The 27,969-nt window shown below is 50.2% G+C and overlaps 1 protein-coding gene across 7 annotated transcripts in view; it reads right to left on the bottom strand.

The window, feature by feature from the left end:
* Nucleotides 1–27,969, bottom strand: part of AHNAK (AHNAK nucleoprotein) — a 93,870-nt gene that overhangs the window by 44,461 nt on the left and 21,440 nt on the right. For 3 of the 7 annotated variants that reach the window (XM_073809069.1, XM_033860822.2, XM_033860824.2), the window contains exon 5: nucleotides 9,452–27,389. The exons of the other annotated variants lie outside the window; for them this stretch is intronic. In XM_073809069.1, the coding sequence (XP_073665170.1) occupies nucleotides 10,290–27,389 (17,100 nt within the window). In that variant the 3' untranslated portion in view covers nucleotides 9,452–10,289. Of the gene's footprint in view, nucleotides 1–9,451; nucleotides 27,390–27,969 lie in introns of those variants that run through there. 7 annotated transcript variants of the gene reach the window in all.

The following is a 27,969-nucleotide window of genomic DNA, read 5'->3' on the forward strand; positions in this document are numbered from 1 at the left end:
TGTTTATTTCCTTTTGATAAACAGTAACGTGTAATTTCCCATTTTTAGGGACAATAATTACTTCAAACAAAGGGCAGTTACCAAAGGGCAGTTCCATTATTTGGAGGGACTGGTTCTCCTCCGTAAGAGAACTGTAGCTCAGTTTTTTCAAATAATAATAATTTTTTTAAACTTTAGCTAGAAGCATTCATTTGTCTCTTAGATAAGATTCAAGAAACAAGTACTTTTTGGAACACAGGGTGTTTAAATAGAAGAAGGAAAGAAAAACACCACCTCTCCCCCTCCAGGCCTCCTGGAGCAGCAGCTCCAACCCCAGCCACGCGTGGCACCGACAATGCCCACCTGACACTTCTCCCTCCCGCAGCTAAATTCCTAGAATTTATTTTCTAGGAATTTAGTCAATCCACACCGAATGCCTCCACTCTCTCACTTAACATCCCTAATCTGCCTGAAGGGCCCACTTGAAATTCAAGTTGTGAGCGAACTTGCACTCTTACAAGCAGAAAAAGCCCTGGCATTATTCTCTCCCGCCTGTTCACATTCCAGCCCTCCCCACGGCCCGGCCACCGAGCCAGAGGATGGAGGCCAGGATGGTGGCCCTGCGCCCTGGTGGAGACCACACCCCCAGGTAAAACCCCAAACCCAGGCCACAGGGCACTGGCTGGAAAGCCAGGGGGTGTCAAAAGCCTCCTCCCTCACCTGGCCTGGAGTGGGGGACCTTAAGACAGGCAGGGGACGGGAATTCCCTGGCGATCCAGTGGTAAAGACTCTGGACTTCCACTGCAGGGGGCATGGGTTAGACCCCTGGTCGGGGAACTAAGATCCCATAAGCCGCCCAGCGTGGCCATACGAAACAAAAACAAAAAGGCAAGAGTCTGAATGCCGGGCTACAGGCGAGGGGCCATGTCAGGCCCCCAGAGGGGAAAGCAAGGTGGGCACCTACCCATGCTGTTTGTGAGGCTTTGCTGAAAGGCTTTCCAGGCCCAAAATACCAGAGCCGGCCTGCCCAAAGGCCTGAAATAACCACCAGGAGGGACCCACATCTCAGGGCCCCAAAGTCCTCTTTTTAAATGTAAATATCCCAAAGAATTAACATACAGGGCCCCGGCACCCTCCAGCACAGCAGTTTCTCAGAGCAGTTTCTCAGATCGACTAAGAGAAAAGCTCGTGTCCCTGCAAGGCTTAGGACTTAGGGACCCACCGGGGTAAGGTGGCTAGCTCCCGCGGCAGCGCCCTCCCTGGGAGCTGTGAACCTGGCCTCCAGCAACTTCCCGACGCACCACGCCCCTCACCCACACCCACCCCTCTTTCCTCCCCGCTGTGCCCCGCGCCCTACCCCACTCGGCCAAAGCTGGGCTGGTGACTCGCAGCAGCCCAGAGGTGGATAGAAATCTGCCTGGCAACGAGTCACGGGGACCTGGATGCGGCCTGGCAATTGGCAGTTCGGCCGAACGGGGCGTGGCGTCAGATGCTCCCTAGAGACTGTCCTGTGCGCCCCCCCCACCCCACCCCGTCCCTCCCTCCCATGCTCCCTCTCACTTCTCCGGGACCGCGAGTCTCCGGAAGGCTCTCTTACTCCCTGGAAAATGGCGGCCCCATGATTACATTATGGGGGGCTTAAGGGTGTCACCTGGTTTCTGGTTGGAGCGGAAGAACTTGAAGTTGCAAGAATGCTGTTTTATTTAGGTGGTAAATTCATTTGGGGCGCTAGGAGGGACTTAGATAGGGAGCGGGGCTAAAGTCCCCTCAAAGCCCTTCGGCGCAGTCCCTGCTCCCTGGAGGTCCTCTCTTCTTTCCTTCCCTCCGCACGCCCTGACACGCTCCCAGCTGCTCGTTCCAAATCGTCCCCCTTCCTGGGGCTTTGCTCCTCCCCTGCTGCCTTCTCCCTCCCGGCACCGGCCACGCCGCATCCACCTCTGCCCTGTCCCGCGCTCGCTTTTTGGTTTTCCCCATAGATTGCTTTTTACTTCCTTCTTCCCTCGGGCCCCCATAATCTCCGGAGGAAAGAGCCAGTGGTCCAAACTCGTGGAGGCCTCAGTTCCTTCCCCTTGGGCGGGGCGCCGCTGGTGGGTGGGACAGAGCAAGTGCTCCGCTCACAGGGCTCATGGTTAGCGAGTTCTCGCTCCAGCTGGGCTCCAATTAGCCTCAGCTTTGGAGCCCAGGAGGCCTGCAGGCGAAGGGATGAGGGAGACTGTCCACGGTTGGGACCAACTCTCCTGCCCAAAACTCCTCTCTGGAGCCCCCTCACATTCCCAGGTCCTCCCCAAGAGAGGATCCCCAGAGGCCTCAGCTGGCCTGCATTCCGAAGCTGGGGGGCAGCCAGTCCACTGGATGGGGTGGTGGAAGGGGAGCCTCCAGGCTTCCCGGACAGCCGTCAGGGACAGTGGGTGAGGCAGTTATAATGCACATGCTTTGATTGTCGTTTCTCCCTTGTTTATCATCATCCTGGAAAAGTGAATACTCAGGAGGGGAAAAAACCCAGGGTAACACTGGGGAGGAGGGGCTGGCAGCAGCTGACAAGGTTGAACCTGGGCCAAGGGTTCACTTCACTTGAGGCCTGGAGCCTACCCCTACCCCCCAAATGGGCAAATGAATAAGAGCCTTTTCTGGGCTGGACCAGAAACCAGCCAAGTTGCCGGGGTTTCCAGTTTCTGCTACTTACTAGCTGTGTGACCCTGAACATAATTGCTTAACCTCTCTGAGCCTCAGTTTCTATGTCTGAGGAAAGTAATACCCACCTCATAGGGTTATAGAAATCAAAAGAGATAAAGTGTGTACAATACATATACAATGCCTAACACAAAGTAAGTATTCAATAGAAATGGCTAACACTTCCAGTACTTACTATATGCCAAATACATTATACTGTATGTGTTAACTTACATCCTCCTCACAAAACTGCTATGAGAGAGGTAATGTATCATCACTATTTTATAGATAAGGGAAGTGAGGCACAGAGAGGTTCAATAACTTGCCCAAGATCACACAGCTAGGAAGTGGCAGAACTGATAGCTACCATCATCATTATCATCATCATCATTATTCCCTTATTATTCCCTTACTTATTCCCTTGTAGTCTCCTTGAGGAAACGGGCTTTGCCCATAAGTATTTAATAACTGCTTCAGTTCTCAAAAGGTCAAGGCCTTACAAATTTTGAAAGACAGCTTCCATTTCCTAAAACCTCCACAGAAAAAAATTCCCGGGTTCCTCAGGGAAACAGCAATGGCATCAGGGGAAAGGGGGAAAAATGCTTTTTTAAATTTTAAAAAAATTCTTTTTTTTCTGGACACACCCTGACATGCGGGATCTTAGTTCCCCAACCAAGGATGGAACCCCTGCAGTAGAAGCATGGAGTCCTAACCACTGGACCACCAGAGAAGTCCCAAAATGCTTTTTTTTTAATTAGTAAGCTTGGATTGACCTAGACAGAGTCACCTCTTCCAGCTCCAAGGGTGGAGATGGATTGCTTCACTTCTCTGAACCTCACTTTTCTATAGCCTTCTGGCCAGGGGCCGAGTGAGAACTCAGCATGAGATCTCAAGAGATGGGCACCTTGTGCACCACCAGTCCCTGTCCCGAGAGAAGCTCTTCGTTCTTAACCCTTTCCAATCCTCAGCCCCGCTGCTGGGAGGTTTTCCATTAAGGCCAGGTCTCAAGTTTGTGGTGGAAAATAACAGAGATTTTTAAAGGGAATTGAAACCACTGGCCTCAGCAGAATGTTCCACACACATTTGCTCTGGCCCATTCACGGCAGCACCTCTGCTGGCATCAGTCAGCCTTGGGAAGCTCTAGCAAATGCCTGACTCCACGGGGCGATTCAGAGGCCGGTAAACAGCTCTGGCATTCCCAACCCGTGGCAAGCATTCATGCACTGAATTCTTTGTCCTGATGAGGACGGACAGAGAGCTGCTCTGTGGTGCTGAGCCCAAAGCCAGAACTCCAGTTTCCAAACAGCAGCCGGAAAGCACGCCAAGGCCGAGGCACGCAGGCCACCAGCCCTTTCAAGGCCACCAGCCCTTTCAGCCCTATTTTGCTTGCAAAATAAACTTGCCCAAACTTGGACTTCTTTCTTGAAAACTTGGGTTTACTTGTTAATTCCAAAGGGGGAAAAGACTTGGCGCTGTTACAATGGAGAAACTTGGCGATCTCCTCCTTCACCGAGCGATCCAAGTCATGAGGGTCCTGAGCAGTGACCCCACTCCACTTCTGTGGGATCGCTGCCCCAGAACACATAACCTGAACCCAAGCATGAGGAAATATCCTCAGACAAACCCACACCGAGGGACGTTGCTGCAAAACAACTGGCCCTGTGCACTTCAAAAATCTCAGTGTCACAAATGACAACAAAAAGCAAAGGAACTGTTCCAAACTGAAGAAGCTAAAGAGACCATGACAATTAAAGGTCACGTGGGATCACAGGTGGTTGAAGCCTAAATGGGCAAAAAGACATTGCTACAAGGAAATTGTAGTTACTGGGGCAATTGGTAAAATTTAAATATGGGCAATATGTCAGATAATAATAACAATGTTAAGTTTCCTGAATTTGGCTCTTATCTTGTGGTTATATAAGAGAATGTCCATACATGCTGAAGGATTTAGGAGTAAAGGGTCATGATGTTTGCAATTCACTTTCAAATGATTCAGCAGATATAATGATAATCATAACATCGAGAGAGAGAGAGAGAGAGAGAGAGAGAGAGAGAGAGAGAGAGAGAGAGAGAGAGAGAGAGAGAGAGATTAAAACCAACAAGGTAAAACTGGGAAATCTAAGTGAAAGTTATATGGTTATTCACTGTGTCATTCTTGCAACTTCTCTGTAGGTCTGAATTCAAAATAAATACACTGTAGGGCTTCCCTGGTGGCCCAGTGGTTGCGAGTCCGCCTGCCGATGCAGGGGACACGGGCTCGTGCCCCGGTCCGGGAAGATCCCACATGCCACGGAGCGGCTGGGCCCGTGAGCCATGGCCGCTGAGCCTGTGCGTCCGGAGCCTGTGCTCCGCAACAGGAGAGGCCACAGCAGTGAGAGGCCCACGTACCACAAAAATAAATAAATACACTGTAAAAAAAAAAGGAACGTCAGTTACAAGCTGAGCAGCATCTCTCACGTCACAGCTAACACGCAATGCCAGAGAGCTAAGATGGGACTTGAGAAATGAGACGCACGTGCCAGCAACATGCAAAGTACTGGGGGTGCAGTGCCTTGGCTTTGGGCCACTAGAGACATAGCAGTATTTCAACAGTGCTGTTGCTCAAAACATTTGAGTTGGTTTACCAGCCACATGGGAAAATTAGTTGCGCTACATTATAATCGTGCCTTGTTTTTGACCCCAAACAGCCCCATCCACCTAATTAACCAGCCTTGCTTCTGAAAAGATCATAGACTATTGGAACTGGCAAGGGCCTTAGAGAATGCCTGCCTTATCCATGTTACAAATGAGTAAACCGAGGCTCAAAGAGGGGCCTTCACTTGTTCAAGGTCATGGCGAATCCCACTTACTCCCAGGCTAGTGGTCTTTTCAGAGTTTTGTCCTGGGAACCCTGGAGGATCTTCCAGGCCCTTTGGCCATTTGCAGACCTCAAGAGAGGAAGATTTGTGCTTCCCCAAGGAAATTGTTCCTTTTTTAAATGCACAAGTGATGTTGAGAGCAGTTCCAAAAGAGAGGGGACAAAAATATTCTTAACAGTAAAATTTTCACAGAAGTGTAGCACCTCCCGAGTATAAGTGTGTTTGTTTAAAACAAAAATTGTCGTATTACTTTATGATCATACCTTAGCTACATCCCACGTAACCATGGCTATTTTAAGAAACCTCAATACATAGAAAGTCACACTTGCCAAACAGAAAAATGAGGATGAGGGCATTGTCCCGGTCGTTCTCTATCTTGCCATCCACCCTGAGACCCCTTCTCCGTGCTTCTCTGCCCTGCTCTGTGCCTGCGGAAGGCCGATCCCTCTACCCGCAAGTTCTGGGCTCGGGACTTCCCCGGTGGTGCAGCGAGTAAGACTCAGAATGCAGGGGGCCCGTGTTCGACCCCTGGTCAGGGAACTAGAGCCAACATGCATGCCGCAACTAAGTTCACATGCCACAACTAAGGAGCCCGCCTACCGCAGCTAAGACCCGGCGCAACGAAATAAATAAACTTTTTTTTTAAAAGAAAAGACCTGGGCTCGCTTGCCCTCCAGCGCAAGGCACCATCAGAAGGAAAGGTCAGGAAGCTTCTTCCTGCTTCTCATGGCAGGCAGTCCTGGCAGATGCTGTGGCCCCTCGTGGCTAGATTCCAGGAATACCATCTCTTCCCAGGCCCCTTCAGGCCCAGGGGTAGCACCAGCCTCCCGCTGTCCCTGGGGGTCTCACCACCCCTTGTTGGCTGCTTGGTCCTGGCCCACTACTGCGTGAACAGCCGCCGTTAAATTCTCCGTGGCTGAGTTGTCTTCACGAACGTTTCCTGTAGGGACCCTGACACGTACAGAAATGAGTTTGAGCTGGTGAAAAACATACACTGCCTTTTGTGAGCATGGGGTGCATTTCAACATAATTGAATTGGGGACTTCCCTGGCGGTCCAGTGGTTAAGACTGCACTCCCAATGCAGGGGGCTCAGGTTCGATCCCTGGTCGGGGAACTAAGATCTCACATGCCGTGGGGTGTGGCCAAAAAAAGTAAAAAAAAAAAAAACAAAAGAATTGAATTTGCCAAACGTCCCCTTAGCCACGCCCACAGTCAGTCACACTGCTTAAAGCAAGGTGCACTGTCAGGCTGCAGGCCCTGCTGTGGCTCCGTGCTGGAACTCCAAGGAAGGACCCAGAGGAGCCCAGCCCAGCCCCCTCCAGGTCTCCTGAGACCACTCCCGCCCTCAAATGCAGGAACTGGGACCTCAGAGTATTAAGACCTCCTGAATCTGGGCCCTGCAGGACTTTGGGGAATAACTTGGACCATCCCCATCAGGTAGGCGGTGAGAAGGCGTCAGGAAGAACGGAGGAAGGGGGGAACTGAGAGTGGGTGGGCAGAACAAGCGAAGGAAAGCTCGCTGGGATGGGCCCTCCATATGCGTCTCCACCCCCTGGCACCTCCTCCATGTTCCCCCTTCCGGTGGTAACAGTCACTGCAGCAGGGAGGGCTCCTGTCCTGTGGTCACTGCCTCCAGCCTGGGCCTGATGTGGGAGGAGGGCAGCTGGGAAGTTTCTCACATTTGAATGGCCCGTTGCCATGTTCCTGATCCATCTGACCCACTACTCCTGACTGTCCCAGCCAATGAGATCTCACCCTGAGAGTCCAGGGAAACATCACCATCATCCTCATCATCCCTGGTAGAAGCGTCACTTACACGTGTGTATTTCCAGTGTTCCAGTGTCCCACATCCATCACATCATTTGGTCTGTGGAGGTCAGCAGAGGAGGATTCTGAGACCAGGGGGGCAGGGACAGCATCTAACCACATGATGCTCTAAAAATACTTGCTGAATGAATGGACGCTGAGGGTCACACTAGTGTACATCACCCCTTCCTCAAGCTAAAAAAATTTTTTTTTAATTGCCATATTATTGGGCAATCTGGGTAGTTCTGCCTGGGAGATCTTTCCAGCGTCCCAGTGGGCATCCCCCTGGCTGTGTACACAAGTGCACCACACTGTCACCCACTTATCCCCCCTCCAGACGCCAGGACCACACATCTGCACACTCCGTCCCACTCCACACTCATCAGCTTCAGAACGGAGAACTGGGATTTGGGCCGTGGTTGAAAGCAGCACACTTGTGGGGTGCCCAGACCTGGTTAGGACGGAAGGCAGCTGCGTGTAGGCACGTGCGCCAGTGGGCGTGTGCACATTCTAGCTTTTCAGTGTGTGTGCAGGGGCTCACACCCACCTCCCTAGGACTCCATGCCCACCCTCATGCTCTCAATAAACAAACAAATGGCTGTGACATGAATGCTATACCCTTAAATGCGACACCCTTGCACAGCAGACAACCCAAACACCTGAACAGACAGACTCTGGGCCTGTGGATGCTACCCCTAGTTTATGGGTGAGGAAACTCTTGCCCAGTTCACAAAATCAGCTTTTAAAAAGCCACGGGGGCTGGGGGAGGGATAAATTAGGAGTATGGGATTAACAGATACACACTACTATATATAAAATAGATAACCAACAAGGACCTACTGTATAGCACAGGGAACTATGTTCAATATTTTCTAATAACTTATAAGGGAAAAGAATCTGGAAAAGAATATATATATATATTTATTTATATAAAACCGAATTACTTTGCTGTACTCCTGAAGCTAATATAACATTGTAAATCAACTATACTTCAATACATAAATAAAATTTTTAAAAAATATTTTAAAAAGCCACAGGGGATCAAGCACCTCCCTTGCTACCTATCCTTCCGAAAGCAAGAGCCACCCGTGAGCTCCAAAGCCCCCCAAGGACACAGGCTCTGCTGGCTGACGCGGGAGTGGATGAAGCTGGCAAGGGCCCGTCTGAAATCCAAGCGAGGGCAGGTGGATTTCACGCTGGGCAGGAGATCCCGCTGCTCTGCGCTGAGACCCGCAGATAAGCTGGCTCTGGAGAGGGCAGGAGGGGGTTGGAGCTGGTATCTCCACTCCAGGGCTGATGGGAGAGGTACAGAGCTGCTTCCACTGGCAGAAAGGAAGCAGCTCTGGGGAATGGCAAGGGGGATGAGCTTGGTTCGATCATTTTGGCCTAAGAAGGCGCTGCCCTCTGCCCAGCAATGACCAACATCAGAAGCCAGTTTCTAGAAGGTCCCCCCACTCTGTATTGTCTACAGAGCTGTAAATCAGAAGGGGACTTTTGGACTTCCCTGAGGTCCAGTGGTTAAGACTCCGTGCTCCCAATGCAGGGGGCATGGGTTCGATCCCTGGTCGGGGAACTAAGATCCTGCGTGCCTCAAGGGAAGGCCAGAAAAAAGGGGGTGGGGGAGGGGACTTCTGTCAGAAGAGATTTTTCATAAAGTTTAGCGCTCACGTGGACTAGAAGGAAGCATAAGGACATGTGATTCGAGATCAGCACCCTTATTTCGAAGGGGAAACTGAGGCCCAGAAGGGCAGGTAACGAGACCAGCCAGCAAACCTACAGCCAAGTTTGGAACAGCTGGCAGGCCTGTGGCCCACGGTCAGATCCCTTTCTGCCATTCCATAGGCCTTTTCTTCCATTCATGTCTGAACCATCTCTGAATCGTATACTCCTATCTGAGGATGCCGAGTTGGTGGGCAGGTCCCGGGGCTCGGGCTGCCAGCGTGCCCAGCCTCTCTTGATATCTCAGCAATGGTACAACCAGCCTCACCATGAGAATCGAGAAGCAAAGAACCCGTCCCATCACCCACTAATGCAACTAGCAATGCCACTGAGGGGACCCAGTCTGACCTGTCAGGGCTGGGTATGCAGCCTCCCTAGGCCTCATCCTCCCATTACAGAATATAAAAGGCACAGGACATCCAGGTTAATAAACAGCTTTATTTGCCCTTGACAGCATCCATTTTCTTACATTCTCAATTAATTTGCCATTAAAGTGCTGGAAATTTCCTTAATCACGATAACATTTGTTAAAAGAAATCAGAATTAATATCAGGAACGTGGCGATCACAAAGAAAACATTTCTCTTACAACACACAGAATGGAAGGCCCTCGTGTCGAGTCGGTGGGTTGGCTAATTTGCAAACAGACTCTAAATTCCCTCTCATGGTGAGCCCCAAACGGGCTGGGACCGCCACCCCTGGGGAAGAAAAAGCAACGCTAAAGAGTTCTAGAAACACCCACACGCCCTGCCTGGCGGCTCCTCTCAGCCATCTTTGGATGTTTCCTGTTTGAGTAGATCCGGACGGCAGGAGAAATGAAGGTCTGGCCCCCCTCTACTGCCTTCTCCACCCCCCACCCTGACTAACAGAAGCCCCAAAAGTCATTACAATGAAAAAGTGGGTTTCCATGACCCCAACGCTAACAATGTTCAGTAAAAATGAGGATAATAAACACAAAAGCTTGCTTAGTAAACAGGAGCTCTCAGCGTTCAATGCAAAAACAAAAACCTGAAATCTTAAGGCAAATACTGTTGACTTTGCACACGGGCTGGACGAAGAACTTAGAACTCTTTACCTATCTGTAAAGCTCCAGGAGGAGCCTATAGGCGCTTGTCTTTTCAGCGCTCGCCCCTGCCAGAGGCCAGGTGTTTGCGTTACTGCTGAGGCTGTCGGCGGGTTTCTCTTTGGAGTTTATATACAAACTCACCCAAGGCTGATGTATTTTTATACATATATGTACACACACACAGAGGCCTGCTACTCTTTCTTTGTGGAAACTGTCAGCTCCACCTCGGGAAGCTGGATGCCAACTTTAGTCCCACTGTCACTGCTAGAAGATGTCAGTTGGGACTTCTTAGAGGCCAAGGACACTCCACTCCCCTGTAACTTGCCTGCCTCATCATCACTCCCAGTCACCTCATAATGACCTTTGCTCTTTGACCCCAATCCACCAAAGGTACCAAATTTCAGCTTCCCATGTTTCCCTTTGACTTTCCCGCCTTCCAGCAACACTTCCCCACCTTCGAACTCCAAAGTTCCCGGAGGGGTAGAAGATGCAGAATGCTCCCTTTCTTCACTGAAGGAATTTGAGCGGTGCTGTGCCTTCTTGCTTTTGAATAAGGAGAATTTGCCTTTGGGCGAAGACGTTTCGACTTCTGCCTCTCCTTCCAGAGAGCCTAGGCTGGCCTTGGAGCTCTTCAGGTCACCTTTGGACCCTGGAATGGACGCTTCCGGTGAGCCGGTGACACCAGGTTTCCCTTTAGGTTTGGAAAAGTTGAACTTGGGCATTTTGATTTTGGACTTTTTAAGTTTTACATCAGACTCTTCCCACTCGGCCTCTCCGGCACCAGACTGGACAGTGGCCTCCGCTTTAGGGAAGTTAATATCCACCCCTACTTCTCTGCCAACCAGCTCACGGCCAGAGAAGGTGAACTTGGGGATCTTCATCTTGGGGAATGTTACTTTTCCAGATCCGCTTTCCAAGTGACCTTGAGGCCCAGACACGCTCAGCCCAGGACCCTGAAGTCCAATCTGGTCTCCTTTGACACCTCCTTCTATCTTTGGTCCTGAGAAATGAAGTCCTCCGGCAAACTTAGGTGCATCCAGGTTGACAGCAGAGGAGACCTGGGGTCCTTTCCACTCCCCGCCGGAACCTTTGACGCTCACATGCCCCTCACCCAGGCTGATATCTGGGGCACTGACACCCCCTGAAACATCCATGCCTCCTTTGATTTTCGGGCCTTTCAAGCTGACACCAAAATCTGACTCAGGAGATGCCACGTTAAAGGAAGGCCCTTTCATGCCAATGTCAGGAAGGGCCCCGTGGAAACCTATTCCTGAACCTTTCAGATCACCTTTGATTTCAGGACCAGAAATATGCCCGGTTGGGAGTTTCACATTCACACCTGGCAGCTCCACCTCACATCTGGATGACTTAATTCCAGGCGTCTGGAGGTTTCCTTCTAGGCCTTGAACACTGATGCCCGGAAGACCTCCTCCAACTGTGGGGCCTTTCATGTCACCACTGGCCCCGAGGCTGCCTTTTGCTTTTGGTCCTTCCAAGTTCAAGTCCACATCTGGTGCTGAGATTTGAGGGCCAGAGATCTGAGGCCCTTTCAGGTTCGGGCCTCTGAGGTTCAAATCTATGCCGGGCCCCTTTAGTTCTCCAGCGACTTGTGGCCCCTTGACGCCGATGTCCAAGTCGGACCCTGGAGCGGAGATGCCAAACTGGGGCAGCTTCATCTTAGGAAGTTTGACACCACCTTCAGGTGCCTCCAAGCTTAGGTCAGGAGCACCTACTGATACTTCAGGACACTTGATGTCACCAGAGACAGCCAGGTCTCCCTGCAGGCTTGGTCCCTTCAGGGTCACATCTGGCGCACCGACATCAAGCATTGCTGTGGCATCAGTTCCAGGCACTTTCATACCATCACCTTCCACCTTCACCTTTCCACCGACACCTCTGAGGTCAAGCCCAGGAGCGTGCACCTTCATGCTGGGAACAGATACATCCAGGCCTCCCTTCAAACTTGGTCCTTTCGAGTTCAGGTCAAGGTCAGGTCCAGAGACTTTTGGCGCAGAGAGGTTCACTGAAGGCAAGTCTATTTTTGGCCCTTTCAGAGACACATCGGGCCCTTCAAGCTTAACATCTGGTGCGCTCAAGCCTCCTTCTAGAGAGGGCAGCTGGACCTCAGCTCCCCCACCCTCCATCTTCACACCAGGGACGCCGATCTTGGGCATCGAAAACTTGGGGAACTTAATTTTCGATTCTGGACCTTGCAGATCTACATCTGGTCCTTCCAGTCCCACACTGGGGACATCACCCTTTATCTTTGGTCCTTTCAAGTTAACATTCACATCAGGGATGGAGACTTGAGGGGCAGAAATGCTGAATGACGGTGCTTTGACTTTAGCATCTGGGCCTTCAATGTTGATGTCAGATGCATCCAAGTTTGCCTGCACCCTGGGGCCTTTCAAGTCGCCCTCTATTTTTGGCCCTGAGACATCCACACCTGGCACCTTGAACTTGGGAGCTTTCAGCTTGATGTCAGGACCTTCCACGTTAATCTCTGGTGAGGAAACATCCAGGTCAGGTGCCTGGATTTCACCCCCCATTTTGGGGCCAGGGAGGGAAGCTTCCGCTTTAAATTTAGGTGACTTAATGTCAAATTCGACATCTGGAAAGTACATTTTTCCAAACATAGGTTTCTTGGTCTTGGGAGATTTCGCGTCGACTTTAAGTGAGGCATCCGGCCCTGCGACGTTGACATCTGCATCAGGAGACCTGAGGCTGGCATCAATCTCACCCCCAGGCGCATTCACATCAAATCCTTGTTTTTTGGCCTTAATTTTAGGACCACTCATGTGAATTTTAGGCATTTTAAACTTACTCTTCTTGCCCTTGCCACCAACACCAATTTCAGGAGCCTCAACATTCAGCTCTGCCTCAGGAACTGTCACATCGAGGGAAGGTGATTTGAAGTCAGCTTTGGGGCTTTTGGCCCCAAACCCAAACTTGGGCTTCTTAAATTTGGGAATTTTCACATCTGGCCCCTCAGTGTTAATATCTGGGCTCTCCACGTGTACATCTAAGCTTGGAGCTTCGAAATCAACTTTGGGTCCCTTGAGGTCCAGTTCACCGCCTTCTAATTTGGGACCAGAAACTCCAATTTTGGGTGCCTTGAGATGCAAATCAGTATCAGGCGCAGTTACTTTAGGGGCAGATATATCCAGTGAGGGCATCTTCAAATGTGGGCCACTGAGTTTGGCATCAGGGCCTTCAAGATCCAGACCTGGACCTTTAAGATCTACTTTGGGGCCTTTGAAAGTCCCTTCAATCTTAGGGACAGACACATCGAAATCTCCTTTGCCTGTGGGTCCTTTCAAATCCAGGTCGACATCAGGCACGGAGATTTTGGGAGCTTTGATATTTACCTCCGGCATCTTGAACTTGGGGCCTTTCAGTTTCGCATCTGGACCTTCAATATTCACATCTGGAACATCAACGTCCACCTTGGGTCCTGAAACGTCAATGTCAGCCTTAGGCAGGTTCACATCCACTTCGGGGCCCTCTCCTTTGAAGCCAGGCATGCTGAACTTGGGCATTTTCACCTTAGGCATCTTCAGATGCCAGTCTGGGCCATGAACGTCCACATCTGGAACATCAATGTCCACTTTGGGGCCCTTGACATCAACTTCGGGGCCCTTGAGGTCACCTTCCATCTTAGGCAGAGAAACATCCACATCTCCCTTTATTTTGGGTCCTTTCAGGTTTAAGTCAATGCCAGGCATGGGGATCTTAGGGGCTTTGATGTTCACCTCCGGCATCTTGAACTTGGGGCCCTTCAGTTTCGCATCTGGACCTTCAATATCCACATCTGGAACATCAATGTCCACCTTGGGTCCTGAGACGTCAATGTCAGCCTTGGGCAGGGTCACATCCACTTCGGGGCCCTCTCCTTTGAAGCCAGGCACACCGATCCTGGGCGCCTTGAGATGCAGGTCAGGCATTTTAAACTTGGGGCCCTTCAGTTTCCCTTCTGGACCATTAATGTCAAAATCAGGAGTGTCTATGTCCAGCGTAGGGCCTTTAACATCTATCTGGGGGCCTTTCAGATCTCCTTGCAGTTTAGGGATGGAAGTGTTCAAATCTCCTTTTATCTTAGGTCCTTTCAAGTTCAAATCAATGTCACTCATGGAGATTTGTGGGGTTTTAAAATGGACATCAGGCATCTTAAATTTGGGTCCTTTGAGTTTCCCTTCAGGACCTTCAATGTCCACCTCTGGCCCTTTCAGATCACCTTCTACCTTAGGCAGTGAAAAGTCCACATCCCCCTTTACCTTTGGCCCTTTCAGACTTAAGTCAAAGTCAGGCATGGAGATCTTGGGGGCTTTGATGTTCATCTCTGGCATCTTAAATTTAGGCCCCTTCAGTTTTCCATCTGGACCTTCAATACTGATATCAGGAGTGTCAGTGTCCAGTTTGGGGCTCTTGATGTCCACCTCAGGGGACTTGAGATCACCCTCAACTTTGGGCAGAGAGATATCAACATCACCCTTCATTTTGGGGCCCTTCAGGTTAAAGTCAAGGTCAGGCATGGAGATTTTAGGGGCTTTTATGTTCATCTCCGGCATCTTGAATTTAGGGCCCTTCAGTTTTGCATCTGGACCTTCAATATTTACATCTGGAACATCAACGTCCACCTTGGGTCCTGAGACGTCAATGTCAGCCTTAGGCAGGTTCACATCCACTTCGGGGCCCTCTCCTTTGAAACCAGGCATGCTGAACTTGGGCATTTTCACCTTAGGCATCTTCAGATGCCAGTCTGGGCCATGAACGTCCGCATCTGGAACATCAATGTCCACTCTGGGGCCCTTGACGTCAACTTCGGGGCCCTTGAGGTCACCTTCCACCTTAGGCAGAGAAACATCCACATCTCCCTTTACTTTGGGTCCTTTCAGGTTTAAGTCAATGCCAGGCATGGGGATCTTAGGAGCTTTGATGTTCACCTCTGGCATCTTGAACTTGGGGCCCTTCAGATTTGCATCTGGACCTTCTGTATTCACGTCTGGAACATCAATGTCAACCTTGGGTCCTGACACATCAATGTCAGCTTTAGGCAGGTTCACATCCACTTCTGGGCCCTCTCCTTTGAAGCCAGGCATGCTGATCTTGGGCATTTTCACCTTAGGCATCTTCAGGTGCCAGTCTGGGCCATGCACATCCACATCTGGGACATCAATGTCCACTTTGGGACCTTTGACGTCAACTTCAGGGCTCTTGAGGTCACCTTCAACTTTGGGCAGAGTAACACCCACATCACCCTTTACGTTGGGGCCCTCCAGATTCAGGTCAATGTTAGGCATGGAGATCTTGGGTGCCTTGAGGTGCAGGTCAGGCATTTTAAACTTGGGGCCCTTCAGTTTCCCTTCTGGACCATGAACATCAATGTCAGGAGTGTCTATGTCCACCTTGGGTGCTGAGACATCAATGTCGGCCTTGGGCAGGTTCACATCCACTTCAGGCCCCTCTCCCTTGAAGCCAGGCATGCTGATCTTGGGCATTTTTATCTTGGGCATCTTCAGGTGCCAGTCTGGGCCATGAACGTCCACATCTGGGGCATCAATGTCCACTTTGGGACCTCTGATGTCAACTTCAGGGGCCTTTAGGTCACCTTCCACCTTAGGCACAGAAACATCCACATCTCCCTTCACCTTAGGACCTTTCAGGTGCAAATCAAAGTCAGGCATGGAGATCTTGGGGGCTTTGATGTTCATCTCAGGCATCTTGAACTTGGGGCCCTTCAGTTTCACATCTGGACCTTCAATATCCATATCTGGAACATCAACGTCCACCTTGGGTCCTGAGACATCAACGTCAGCCTTGGGCAGGTTCACATCCACTTCTGGGCCCTCTCCTCTGAAGCCAGGCATGCTGAACTTGGGCATTTTCATCTTGGGCATCTTCGGGTGCCAGTCTGGGCCATGCATGTCCACATCTGGGACATCAATATCCACTTTGGGGCCTTTGAGGTCAACGTCAGGGGCGTTTAGTTCACCTTCCACCTTAGGCACAGAAACATCCACATCTCCTTTCACCTTAGGACCTTTCAGGTGCAAATCAAAGTCAGGCATGGAGATCTTGGGGGCTTTGATGTTCATCTCTGGCATCTTGAACTTAGGACCTTTCAACTTTCCCTCAGGTCCTTCAATGTTAACATCAGGGCCTTCAATGTCCACCTTGGGTCCTGACATGTCAATGTTGGTCTTGGGTAGGTTCACATCCACTTCTGGCCCCTCTCCTTTGAAGCCGGGCATGCTGATCTTGGGCATTTTTATCTTGGGCATCTTCAGGTGCCAATCAGGGCCTTGAACATCCACATCTGGAGCATCAATATCCACTTTGGGACCTTTGATGTCGATCTCAGGGCCTTTCAGATCTCCTTCAGTCTTGGGAAGGGTAACATCTATATCACCCTTCACCTTGGGCCCCTTCAGGTTTAAGTCAATGTTAGGCATGGAGATCTTGGGCGCCTTCAGGTGCATCTCTGGCATCTTGAATTTGGGCCCCTTCAATTTCCCCTCTGGGCCTTCAATGTTAATATCAGGAGTTTCAATGTCCACTTTGGGGCCCTTGATGTCCACCTCAGGGGCCTTGAGGTCACCTTCCACTTTTGGCAAAGACACATCCACATCACCCTTTAGTTTGGGGCCCTTCAGGTTAAAGTCAAGGTCAGGCATGGACATTTTGGGAGCTTTGATATTCATCTCTGGCATCTTGAATTTGGGGCCCTTCAGTTTCGCATCTGGACCTTCAATATTCACATCTGGGGCATCAATGTCCACTTTGGGGCCAGAAATACCAATGTCAGCCTTGGGCAGGTTCACATCCACTTCGGAGCCCTCTCCTTTGAAGCCAGGCATGCTGAACTTGGGCATTTTCACCTTGGGCATCTTCAGGTGCCAGTCAGGGCCTTGAACATCCACATCTGGGACATCAACGTCCACTTTGGGCCCTCTGATGTCCACACCTGGCACGTTCATTTCACCTTCTATCTTGGGCACAGACACATCCACATCCCCTTTGACTTTGGGGCCTTTCAAGTGTAAGTCCACATCAGGCATGGAGACCTTGGGAGCTTTGATATTCATATCAGGCATCTTGAATTTGGGACCTTTTAAGCCTCCCTCTAGACCTTCCACATTGATTTCTGGGCCCTCAATGTCCACTCTGGGACCCTCTATGTTGATGTCTCCTTTTGGCAGATCCACAGCCATATCTGGCCCTTCTGCTTTTAAGCCGGGCACACTGAACTTGGGCATTTTCATCTTGGGCATTTTCAAATTCCAGTCTGGACCATGAACATCCACATCAGGTGCATCAAGATGAACTTCTGGTGCCTTAATGTCCACTTTGGGTCCTTTAAAATCACCTTCTAAATTAGGACCTGCAACATCTAAGTCTCCTTTGACTTTAGGACCTTTCAGGTTTAACTCCACATCAGGCATAGACACTTTAGGAGACGAAATACTCAAGAAAGGCATTTTGAACTTGGATCCTTTCACTTTTCCTTGGACCTCAATATCGGGAGCATTAAGGTCAACTTTTGGACCTGTTACATCAATATCTGGCTTTTTGACTTTGACATCTACCTCAGGTGTCTGAACTTTGGAGCCTGAAAAATTAAATTTGGGAAGCTTAAAACGAGATTTCTTTGACTTGCCTTCAACATTGAGCTTAGGACCAGAAATGTCCACTTCTGGGCCCTTTACATCTAACTTGGGAGCTTTAATGTCACCTTCCAATTTGGGTCCAGAAACATCAACATCTCCCTTAAGTTTTGAGCCTTTCAAATTCAGGTCAATTTCTGGCATGGAGATCTTGGGCATGTTTACATGCACATCAGGCATCTTCAGCTTTGGACCTTTTAATTTGCCTTCTGGGCCATGAATATCAATATCTGGTGCATCTACATCTATCTTCGGGCCTTTGATGTCAAGAGAAGGCCCTTTCAAATCACCTTCTACATTTGGAAGTGAAATATCCACCTCTCCTTTCATTTTAGGGCCTTTAAGATCAAGGTCCAAATCTGGCATTGATATCTTAGGAGTTTTGATATTCATCTCTGGCATCTTGAACTTGGGACCCTTCAGTTTCGCATCTGGACCTTCAATATTCACATCTGGGGCATCAATGTCCACCTTGGGTCCTGAGACGTCTATGTCAGCCTTGGGCAGGTTCACATCCACTTCTGGCCCCTCTCCTCTGAAGCCAGGCATGCTGATCTTGGGCATTTTTATCTTGGGCATCTTCAGGTGCCAGTCTGGGCCATGAACGTCCACATCTGGGGCATCAATGTCCACTTTGGGGCCTTTCATGTCAACTTCAGGAACTTTAAGCTCACCTTCCACTTTTGGTAAGGACACATCCACATCACCCTTCACTTTGGGGCCCTTCAGATTAAAATCAATGTCAGGCATGGAGATCTTGGGGGCTTTGATGTTCATCTCTGGCATCTTGAACTTAGGACCTTTCAACTTTCCCTCTGGTCCTTCAATATTAACATCAGGGCCTTCGATGTCCACCTTGGGTCCTGACACATCAATGTCAGCTTTGAGCAGATTCACATCCACTTCTGGGCCTTCTCCTTTGAAGCTAGGCATGCTGAACTTGGGCATTTTCATCTTAGGCATCTTCATGTGCCAGTCTGGGCCTTGAACATCCACATCAGGGACATCAATGTCCACTTTGGGGCCTTTGACATCAACTTCGGGGACCTTGAGGTCACCTTCCACTTTAGGCACAGAAACATCCACATCTCCTTTCACCTTAGGACCTTTCAGGTGCAAATCAAAGTCAGGCATGGAGATCTTGGGGGCTTTGATGTTCATCTCAGGCATCTTGAACTTAGGACCCTTCAACTTTCCTTCTGGCCCTTCAATGTTAACAACAGGGCCTTCAATGTCCACTTTGGGTCCTGACACATCAATGTCGGCCTTGGGCAGGTTCACATCCACTTCGGGGCCCTCTCCTTTGAAGCCAGGCATGCTGAACTTGGGCATTTTCATCTTAGGCATCTTTAGGTGCCAGTCTGGGCCTTGAACATCCACATCAGGGACATCAATGTCCACTTTGGGGCCTTTGAGGTCAACTTCAGGTCCTTTAAAATCTCCCTCTACCTTGGGGCATGTGATATCCACATCTCCTTTCATCTTTGGACCTGTTAGATTAAGATCAATATCTGGCATGGGTATCTTTGGAGTCTTAAAATGCATTTCAGGCATTTTAAACTTTGGACTTTTCCACTTTTCTTCTGGTCCTTCAATGTTAACAACAGGGCCTTCAATGTCCACTTTGGGTCCTGACACATCAATGTTGGCCTTGGGCAGGTTCACATCCACTTCTGGGCCCTCTCCTCTGAAGCCAGGCATGCTGATCTTGGGCATTTTTATCTTGGGCATCTTCGGGTGCCAGTCTGGGCCATGCATGTCCACATCTGGGACATCAATATCCACTTTGGGGCCTTTGAGGTCAACGTCAGGGGCCCTCAGGTCACCTTCCACCTTAGGCACAGAAACATCCACATCTCCTTTCACCTTAGGACCTTTCAGGTGCAAATCAAAGTCAGGCATGGAGATCTTGGGGGCTTTGATGTTCATCTCTGGCATCTTGAACTTAGGACCTTTCAACTTTCCCTCTGGTCCTTCAATATTAACATCAGGGCCTTCAATGTCCACCTTGGGTCCTGACACATCAATGTCAGCCTTGTGCAGGTTCACATCCACTTCAGGGCCCTCTCCTTTGAAACCAGGCATGCTGAACTTGGGCATTTTCATCTTGGGCATCTTCAGGTGCCAATCAGGGCCTTGAACATCCACATCTGGGACATCAACATCCACTCTGGGGCCTCTGATGTCCACATCTGGCACATTCATTTCACCTTCTATCTTGGGCACAGACACATCCACATCCCCTTTGACTTTGGGGCCTTTCAAGTGTAAGTCTACGTCAGGCATTGAGATCTTGGGGGCCTTGAAGTGCATCTCAGGCATCTTAAACTTGGGACCCTTAAGCTTTCCTTCTGGCCCCTCCAGGCTCACATCTGGGGTTTCAATGTCCACCTTGGGTCCTGAGACGTCTATGTCAGCTTTGGGCAGGTTCACATCCATTTCAGGGCCCTCGCCTCTGAAGCCAGGCATGCTGAATTTGGGCATTTTCATCTTGGGCATCTTCAGGTGCCAGTCGGGGCCTTGAACATCAACATCTGGGATATCAACGTCCACTTTGGGGCCTTTAATGTCCACATCGGGCACTTTCATTTCACCTTCTATCTTGGGCACTGACACATCCACATCCCCTTTGACTTTGGGGCCTTTCAAGTTTAAGTCCACATCAGGCATGGAGATCTTGGGGGCCTTGAAGTGCATCTCAGGCATCTTAAACTTGGGACCCTTAAGCTTTCCTTCCGGCCCCTCCAGGCTCACATCTGGGGTTTCAATGTCCACCTTGGGTCCTGAGACGTCTATGTCAGCTTTGGGCAGGTTCACATCCATTTCAGGGCCCTCTCCTCTGAAGCCAGGCATGCTGAATTTGGGCATTTTCATCTTGGGCATCTTCAGGTGCCAGTCGGGGCCTTGAACGTCCACATCTGGGAGATCAGCGTCCACTTTGGGGCCTTTAATGTCCACATCTGGCACTTTCATTTCACCTTCTATCTTGGGCACAGACACATCCACATCCCCTTTGACTTTGGGGCCTTTCAAGTTTAAGTCCACATCAGGCATGGAGATCTTGGGGCCCTTGAAGTGCATCTCAGGCATCTTAAACTTGGGACCCTTAAGCTTTCCTTCCGGCCCCTCCAGGCTCACATCTGGGGTTTCAATGTCCACCTTGGGTCCTGAGACATCAATGTCTGCCTTGGGCAGGTTCACATCCACATCTGGGCCTTGGCCTTTGAAGCCAGGCATGCTGAATTTAGGCATTTTCATCTTGGGCATCTTCAGGTGCCAGTCTGGGCCCTGGACGTCCACATCTGGGACATCAACGTCCACTTTGGGCCCTCTGATGTCCACACCTGGCACGTTCATTTCACCTTCTATCTTGGGCACAGACACATCCACATCCCCTTTGACTTTGGGGCCTTTCAAGTGTAAGTCCACATCTGGCATGGAGATCTTGGGGGCCTTGAAGTGTATCTCAGGCATCTTAAACTTAGGTCCTTTCAACTTTGCATCAGGACATTCTTGATCAACATCAGGAACCTCCACATCCACACAGGGACCTTTCAAATCTCCCTCCCATTTTGGCACAGACACATCCACATCCCCTTTGACTTTGGGGCCTTTCAAGTGTAAGTCTACATCAGGCATGGAAATCTTGGGGGCTTTGAAGTGCATGTCTGGCATCTTAAACTTAGGGCCTTTCAACTTTGCATCAGGACCTTCCAGATCAACGTCAGGCACCTCCACATCCACACTAGGACCTTTGATATCAACTTGCGGACCTTTGAGATCACCTTCTAGTTCTGGCACAGAAGCATCCATCTCTCCTTTCAGTTTGGGTCCCTTCAAATTCAAGTCCACATCTGGCATGGATATCTTGGGAGCTTTGATATTCAACTTAGGCATCTTAAATTTAGAACCTTTTAATTTTCCTTCTGGTCCCTCAATATCCAAATCAGGAGTATCAATGTCCACTTTGGGGCCAGAAACATTAATGTCAGCCTTTGGTAGATTCACATCTACATCGGGGCCCTCTCCTTTGAAGCCAGGCATGCTGAACTTGGGCATTTTCACCTTGGGCATCTTCAGGTGCCAGTCGGGGCCTTGAACGTCCACATCTGGGACCTCAACGTCCACTTTGGGGCCTTTGATGTCCACATCTGGCACTTTCATTTCACCTTCTATCTTGGGCCCAGACACATCCACATCCCCCTTGACTTTGGGGCCTTTCAAGTTTAAGTCCACATCAGGCATGGAGATCTTGGGGGCTTTGAAGTGCATCTCAGGCATCTTAAACTTGGGACCCTTAAGCTTTCCTTCTGGACATTCAACATCTATATCACCAACATCCACATCCATTTTAGGGGATTTTATGTCAATTCCAGGACCTTTCAAGTCTCCTTCCACTTTGGGAAGAGAAACATCTACATCAGTTTTCAGTTTAGGGGCTTTCAGGTTAAGTCCAACATCAGGCATAGAGATTTTGTGTGTTTGTATATGCATGCTTGGCATCTTGAACTTGGAACCCTTTAGTTTCCCCTCTGGACCTTCAATATTCACATCTGGAACATCAATGTCCACCTTGGGCCCTGAGACGTCAATGTCAGCCTTGGGTAGGTTCACATCTACATCGGGGCCCTCTCCTTTGAAGCCAGGCATGCTGATCTTGGGCATTTTTATCTTGGGCATCTTCAGGTGCCAGTCTGGACCATGAACTCCCACATCTGGTGCATTAATGTCTACTTTTGTACCTTCGGTGTCAATGTCAGGAGCTTTAATCTCTCCTTCTACTTTTGGAACCGTAACATCATAATCTCCTTTCATTTTATGGCCTTTCAAATGCAGACTAACATCAGGCATGGATATCTTCTGAGGCTTTATATTCATTTCTGGCAACTTAAATTTAGGACCTTTTAGTTTTGCATCTGGACCTTCAATATTCACATTTGGAACTTCAACATCCACCTTGGGTCCTGAGACATCAATGTCAGCCTTGTGCAGGTTCACATCCACTTCTGGGCCCTCTCCTTTGAAGCCAGGCATGCTGATCTTGGGCATTTTTATCTTGGGCATCTTCAGGTGCCAGTCTGGGCCATGAACATCCACGTCGGGGACGTCAATGTCCACTTTGGGACCTTTGATGTCAACCTCTGGCCCTTTCAGACCGCCTTCAACTTTGGGCAGAGAAACATCCACATCACCTTTCACCTTGGGGTTTTTGAGGTTTAAATCAATGTCTGGCATAGAGATCTTCGGAGGCTTGAAGTGCATCTCAGGCATCTTAAACTTAGGACCCTTGAGCTTCCCTTCTGCACCTTCGAGGCTCACGTCTGGGGCTTCAGTCTCAACTTTGGGTGCAGAGACGTCAATGTCAGCTTTAGGCAGGTTCACATCCACTTCTGGGCCCTCTCCTTTGAAGCCAGGCATGCTGAACTTGGGCATTTTCATCTTGGGCATCTTCACGTGCCAGTCAGGGCCTTGAACATCCACATCTGGAACATCAACATCCACTTTGGGGCCTTTGATGTCCACATCTGGCACTTTCATTTCACCTTCTATCTTGGGCACAGACACACCCACATCCCCTTTGACTCTGGGGCCTTTCAAGTGTAAGTCCACATCAGGCATGGAGACTTTGGGGCCCTTGAATGGCATCTCAGGCATCTTAAACTTGGGACCCTTAAGCTTTCCTTCTGGCCCCTCAAGGTTCACATCTGGGGCTTCAATGTCCACCTTGGGTCCTGAGACGTCAATGTCAGCCTTGTGCAGGTTCACATCCACTTCAGGGCCTTCTCCTTTGAAGCCAGGCATGCTGAACTTGGGCATTTTCATCTTGGGCATCTTCAGGTGCCAGTCGGGGCCTTGAACGTCCACATCTGGAACATCAACATCCACTTTGGGGCCTTTGATGTCCACATCTGGCACGTTCATTTCACCTTCTGCCTTGGGCACAGACACATCCACACCCCCTTTGACTTTAGGGCCTTTCAAGTGTAAGTCTACATCAGGCATGGAGATCTTGGGGGCCTTGAAGTGCATCTCAGGCATCTTAAACTTGGGACCCTTAAGCTTTCCTTCTGGCCCCTCAAGGCTCACATCTGGGGCTTCAATGTCCACCTTGGGTCCTGAGACATCAATGTCAGCCTTGGGTGGATTCACGTCCACTTCAGAGCCCTCTCCTTTGAAGCCAGGCATGTTGAACTTGGGCATTTTCATCTTGGGCATCTTCAGGTGCCAATCAGGGCCTTGAACATCCACATCTGGGACATCAACATCCACTCTGGGGCCTTTGATGTCCACATCGGGCACTTTCATGTCACCTTCTATCTTGGGCACAGACACATCCACATCCCCTTTGACTTTGGGGCCTTTCAAGTTTAAGTCCACATCAGGCATGGAGATCTTGGGGCCCTTGAAGTGCATCTCAGGCATCTTAAACTTGGGACCCTTAAGCTTTCCTTCTGGCCCCTCCAGGCTCACATCTGGGGCTTCAATGTCCACCTTGGGTCCTGAGACCTCAATGTCAGCCTTGGGCTGTTTCATGTCCACATCTGGGCCCTCGCCTTTGAAGCCTGGCATGCTGAATTTAGGCATTTTCATCTTGGGCATCTTCAGACTCCAGTCTGCATCCTGAACTTCCACATCTGGTGCTTTAACATCTACTTTGGGACCTTTGATGTCCCCATGTGGAGCTTTCATCTCACCTTCTATTTTTGGTGCAGACATATCTAGATTCCCTTTCATTTTGGGTCCTTTAAAATCCATGTCAACATCTGGCAGGGTCATCTTGGGAGCTCTGAAGTGCATCTCAGGCATCTTAAACTTAGGGCCTTTCAACTTCCCTTCTGGTCCTTCAAGGCTCAGATCTGGAGCACTAATATCTACCTTGTGTGCAGAAATGTCAACATCAGCCTTGGGCAGGTTCACATCCAATTCTGGGCCCTCTCCTTTAAGGCTGGGCCTGGTGAATCTGGGCATTTTCATCTTTGGCATCTTTAGGTTCCAGTCAGGACTGTGAACTCCAACATCTGGGGCACTGACGTCTACCTTTGGCCCCTTCAGGTCCCCTTCCAGTTTTGGCACTGTAACATCATATTCCCCTTTTACCTTGGGACCTTTCATATGCAAATCTACATCAGGCATGGAGATCTTGGGGGCCTTGATATTCACGTCAGGCATCTTAAACTTGGGACCCTTCAGCTTTCCTTCAGGTCCTTCAATATTCACATCTGGAAGTTCAACATCCACCTTGGGTCCAGCGATGTCAATGTCAGTCTTGGGCAGGTTCACATCCACTTCTGGGACCTCTGCTTTGAGGCCGGGCATGCTGAACTTGGGCATTTTCATTTTGGGCATCTTCAGGTGCCAGTCTGGGCCTTGAATGTCCACATCTGGAGCATCAATGTCCAGTTTGGCACTTTTAAGTTCAACATCAGGAACTTTAATCTCACCTTCCACCTTCGGCACTGTGACATCATACTCTCCTTTTACACTAGGGCCTTTCAAATGTAAGTCCACGTCTGGTATGGAGATCTTCGGGGCTTTGATATTCATCTCAGGCATCTTAAACTTGGGTCCTTTCAATTTCCCCTCTGGTCCCTCAATACTCACATCTGGAGCACAGACATCTACCTTGGGCCCAGAAATGTCCACATCAGGCTCAGGCAGGTTTACATTCACTTCGGGGCCCTCTGCTTTGAACCCTGGCACAGTGAATTTGGGCATTTTCATCTTGGGCATCTTCAGGTGCCAGTCTGGGCCATGAACGTCCACATTAGGGGCATCAATGTCCACTTTGGGGCCTCTCATCTCTCCTTCAAGTTTTGTTGCTGTTACATCATACTGTCCTTTTACCTTTGGGCCTTTCACATGCAAATCCACATCAGGCATGGTGATCTTTGGTGTCTTGACACTCACTTCAGGCAGCTGAACATCAGGACCTTTAAGGTTGCCCACCAGGCCCCCTATGTTGACCTTTGGGGCTTCCACACTGACCTTGGGCCCTGAAATACTGACATCACCTTTGGGGAGATTCACATCTACATCTGGCCCTTCCCCTTTAACTCCTGGAGCACTGAACTTGGGCATTTTCATCTTGGGCATTTTCAGGTTCCAGTCCGGACCATGAATGTCCACATCTGGGGCACTGACATCCACTTTGGGGCCTCTGACATCAACTTCAGGGACACTGACTTTCCCCTCTACTTTTGGAAGCGTGACATCCACACCCCCTTTCACCTTTGGTGCGGCAACATTTAAGTCTACGTCTGCCATAGAGATCTTGCAGGTTCCTTCTTTCCCAGAAGGACCACTAAACTTGGGGCCAGTCACGGTCCCCTCTAGGCTGGGTGTCTCTATGTCCACTTTGGCGCCTTTAATTGCCACTTGAGGGCCTTTAACATCACCTTGAAGCCCAGGAGCAGAAACCTTAATGTCTCCTTTCAGTTTAGGGGACCTGAGGCTCAGATCCACATCCTGCATGGAGATATTAGGTGTCTGAACAATCACTTCAGGAGTCTTGATTTTAGGACCTTTCACCTTCCCTTCCAGTCCCCCAGAAGCAACCTCAGGTAGGCCAACATCCCCAGAGACCCCAGGAAGTGTCGCATCAATGCCAGCTCCCTCTCCCTTAGAACCTGATACAGAGAATTTGGGGGCCTTCACCTTGGGCATATTCAGTTTGCCCCCTGGCCCGTGAATATCAATGTTAGGAGTTTGAACTTCCACCCTGGAGCCAGCGATGCTGCCCTCGATTTTGGGCACAGAGATGTCCACCCTTGAACTCCCCTGTGGCTTGGTACCTTTCAGGCCCAGGTCACCCTCAAGGGATGGCCCAGTGATCTGGGGGCCCTTCAGCTTCCCCTCAAGCCCCTTAATACTGGCAGAGGGACCACTGACTTCTAGCTGAGGGGTCTGGATGTTCCCGCCAATGGTCAAGCCTGGCTTGCCACCCTTGTGCCCCACAGAGAATTCAGGGGCAGAAACACTCAACCCTGCCTCTGGGGCCTGACCCTCAAGCCCTGTTGAGACACCAAATTTTGGGAGCTTCATGGAGGGAAATTTAATTTTCCCATCGTTGCCACTCTCAAGAGCTGGGCCCTGCCACTCTGCTGCCCCACCCCCAAGAGAAGACAGAACGTCCACCCCTGGGACTTGGACCCCTCCTTTGCTACCTAAGTCCAAGCCCTTTGCACTGACACTGACACCCGGGCTTCCCACCTTTATCCCAGGCCCGGTGACCTGGACCTTCGAGTGGCCAGCACCTTGGAGCTCTGGTCCTGAAGTGGAAATGGACCCTGCTTGGATGTCCACAGTGGAGCCTGTGGTGGGGGACAGTGCCCCCGAGCCCGAGGGCAGTCTGATCACTGTCTTCCCAGGCTGGGTGTCCACATCCACGGTGGAGATTTCAGTCAGTTCGTGCCGTGGAATCTTGATCTTGAACTCAGGGCTGCTGATGTCGATGTCCTTGGCTCCTTCGCGGCTTGTCACGTCCACAGTGTAGGCTGTGACCCTCCTAGTCACCGTGATGGTGCGGCTCTGGGTCTCCCCAGGCTCCCCTTCCACTCCATCCTCCGGCTTCAGCCGAGGCTTGATCTTCGTGGTGTAGATGCGCTGGTACTCCTCGTCATCCCCGCTCTGCAGAAACACATGCCCCCCACAGGTTGCAGCAGCGTCTGCGTGAGTGACAGCCGCCTGGCCGCAGCCCAGCCCACAGCATGGTTGCCTGTTTCCCAAAGAAGCCGGGACCGTAAGGGAGGCCCACGGAGCCTCCTGGGACACAGCACAGGGGACTGAAGAGAGGGGCTGACGGCCACACCACAGGAGGAGAACAGAAATTACTTGGGGAATCTCTGGTAAGCAAAAGCCATGGGGAGTGGGGACAGGTAGACTCCCAGACAGTGGAGTCTGGGAGAAGGATTTACAATCAATTCTAGATTCGAATCAGCCCAGCAGGTCTCAGGGACACCTCCCGGTGACTAGCTCCGTGTTGACTGGACCTTCAGCTCTCACCTCTCGCCTCTCACCTGCCTGGCTTGTTTGTTTAATCTGCAGGGGAATCCTCCCAGGGACCCTTCGGAAAGCATTTGTTGAGCCTGGTTGTGCCAGGGTTAACATTTCCACTTTGAGGACTCATTATTTGTTAAATAAACAAGCCATCAGAAGCAGCAGAGAACTGTCCCTCAGGCACTCTGCTGCCCAGCCTCTGACTCACAGA

This window comes from Tursiops truncatus, chromosome 8 (genome assembly GCF_011762595.2).
Source record: "Tursiops truncatus isolate mTurTru1 chromosome 8, mTurTru1.mat.Y, whole genome shotgun sequence".
Classification (NCBI taxonomy): domain Eukaryota; kingdom Metazoa; phylum Chordata; class Mammalia; order Artiodactyla; family Delphinidae; genus Tursiops; species Tursiops truncatus.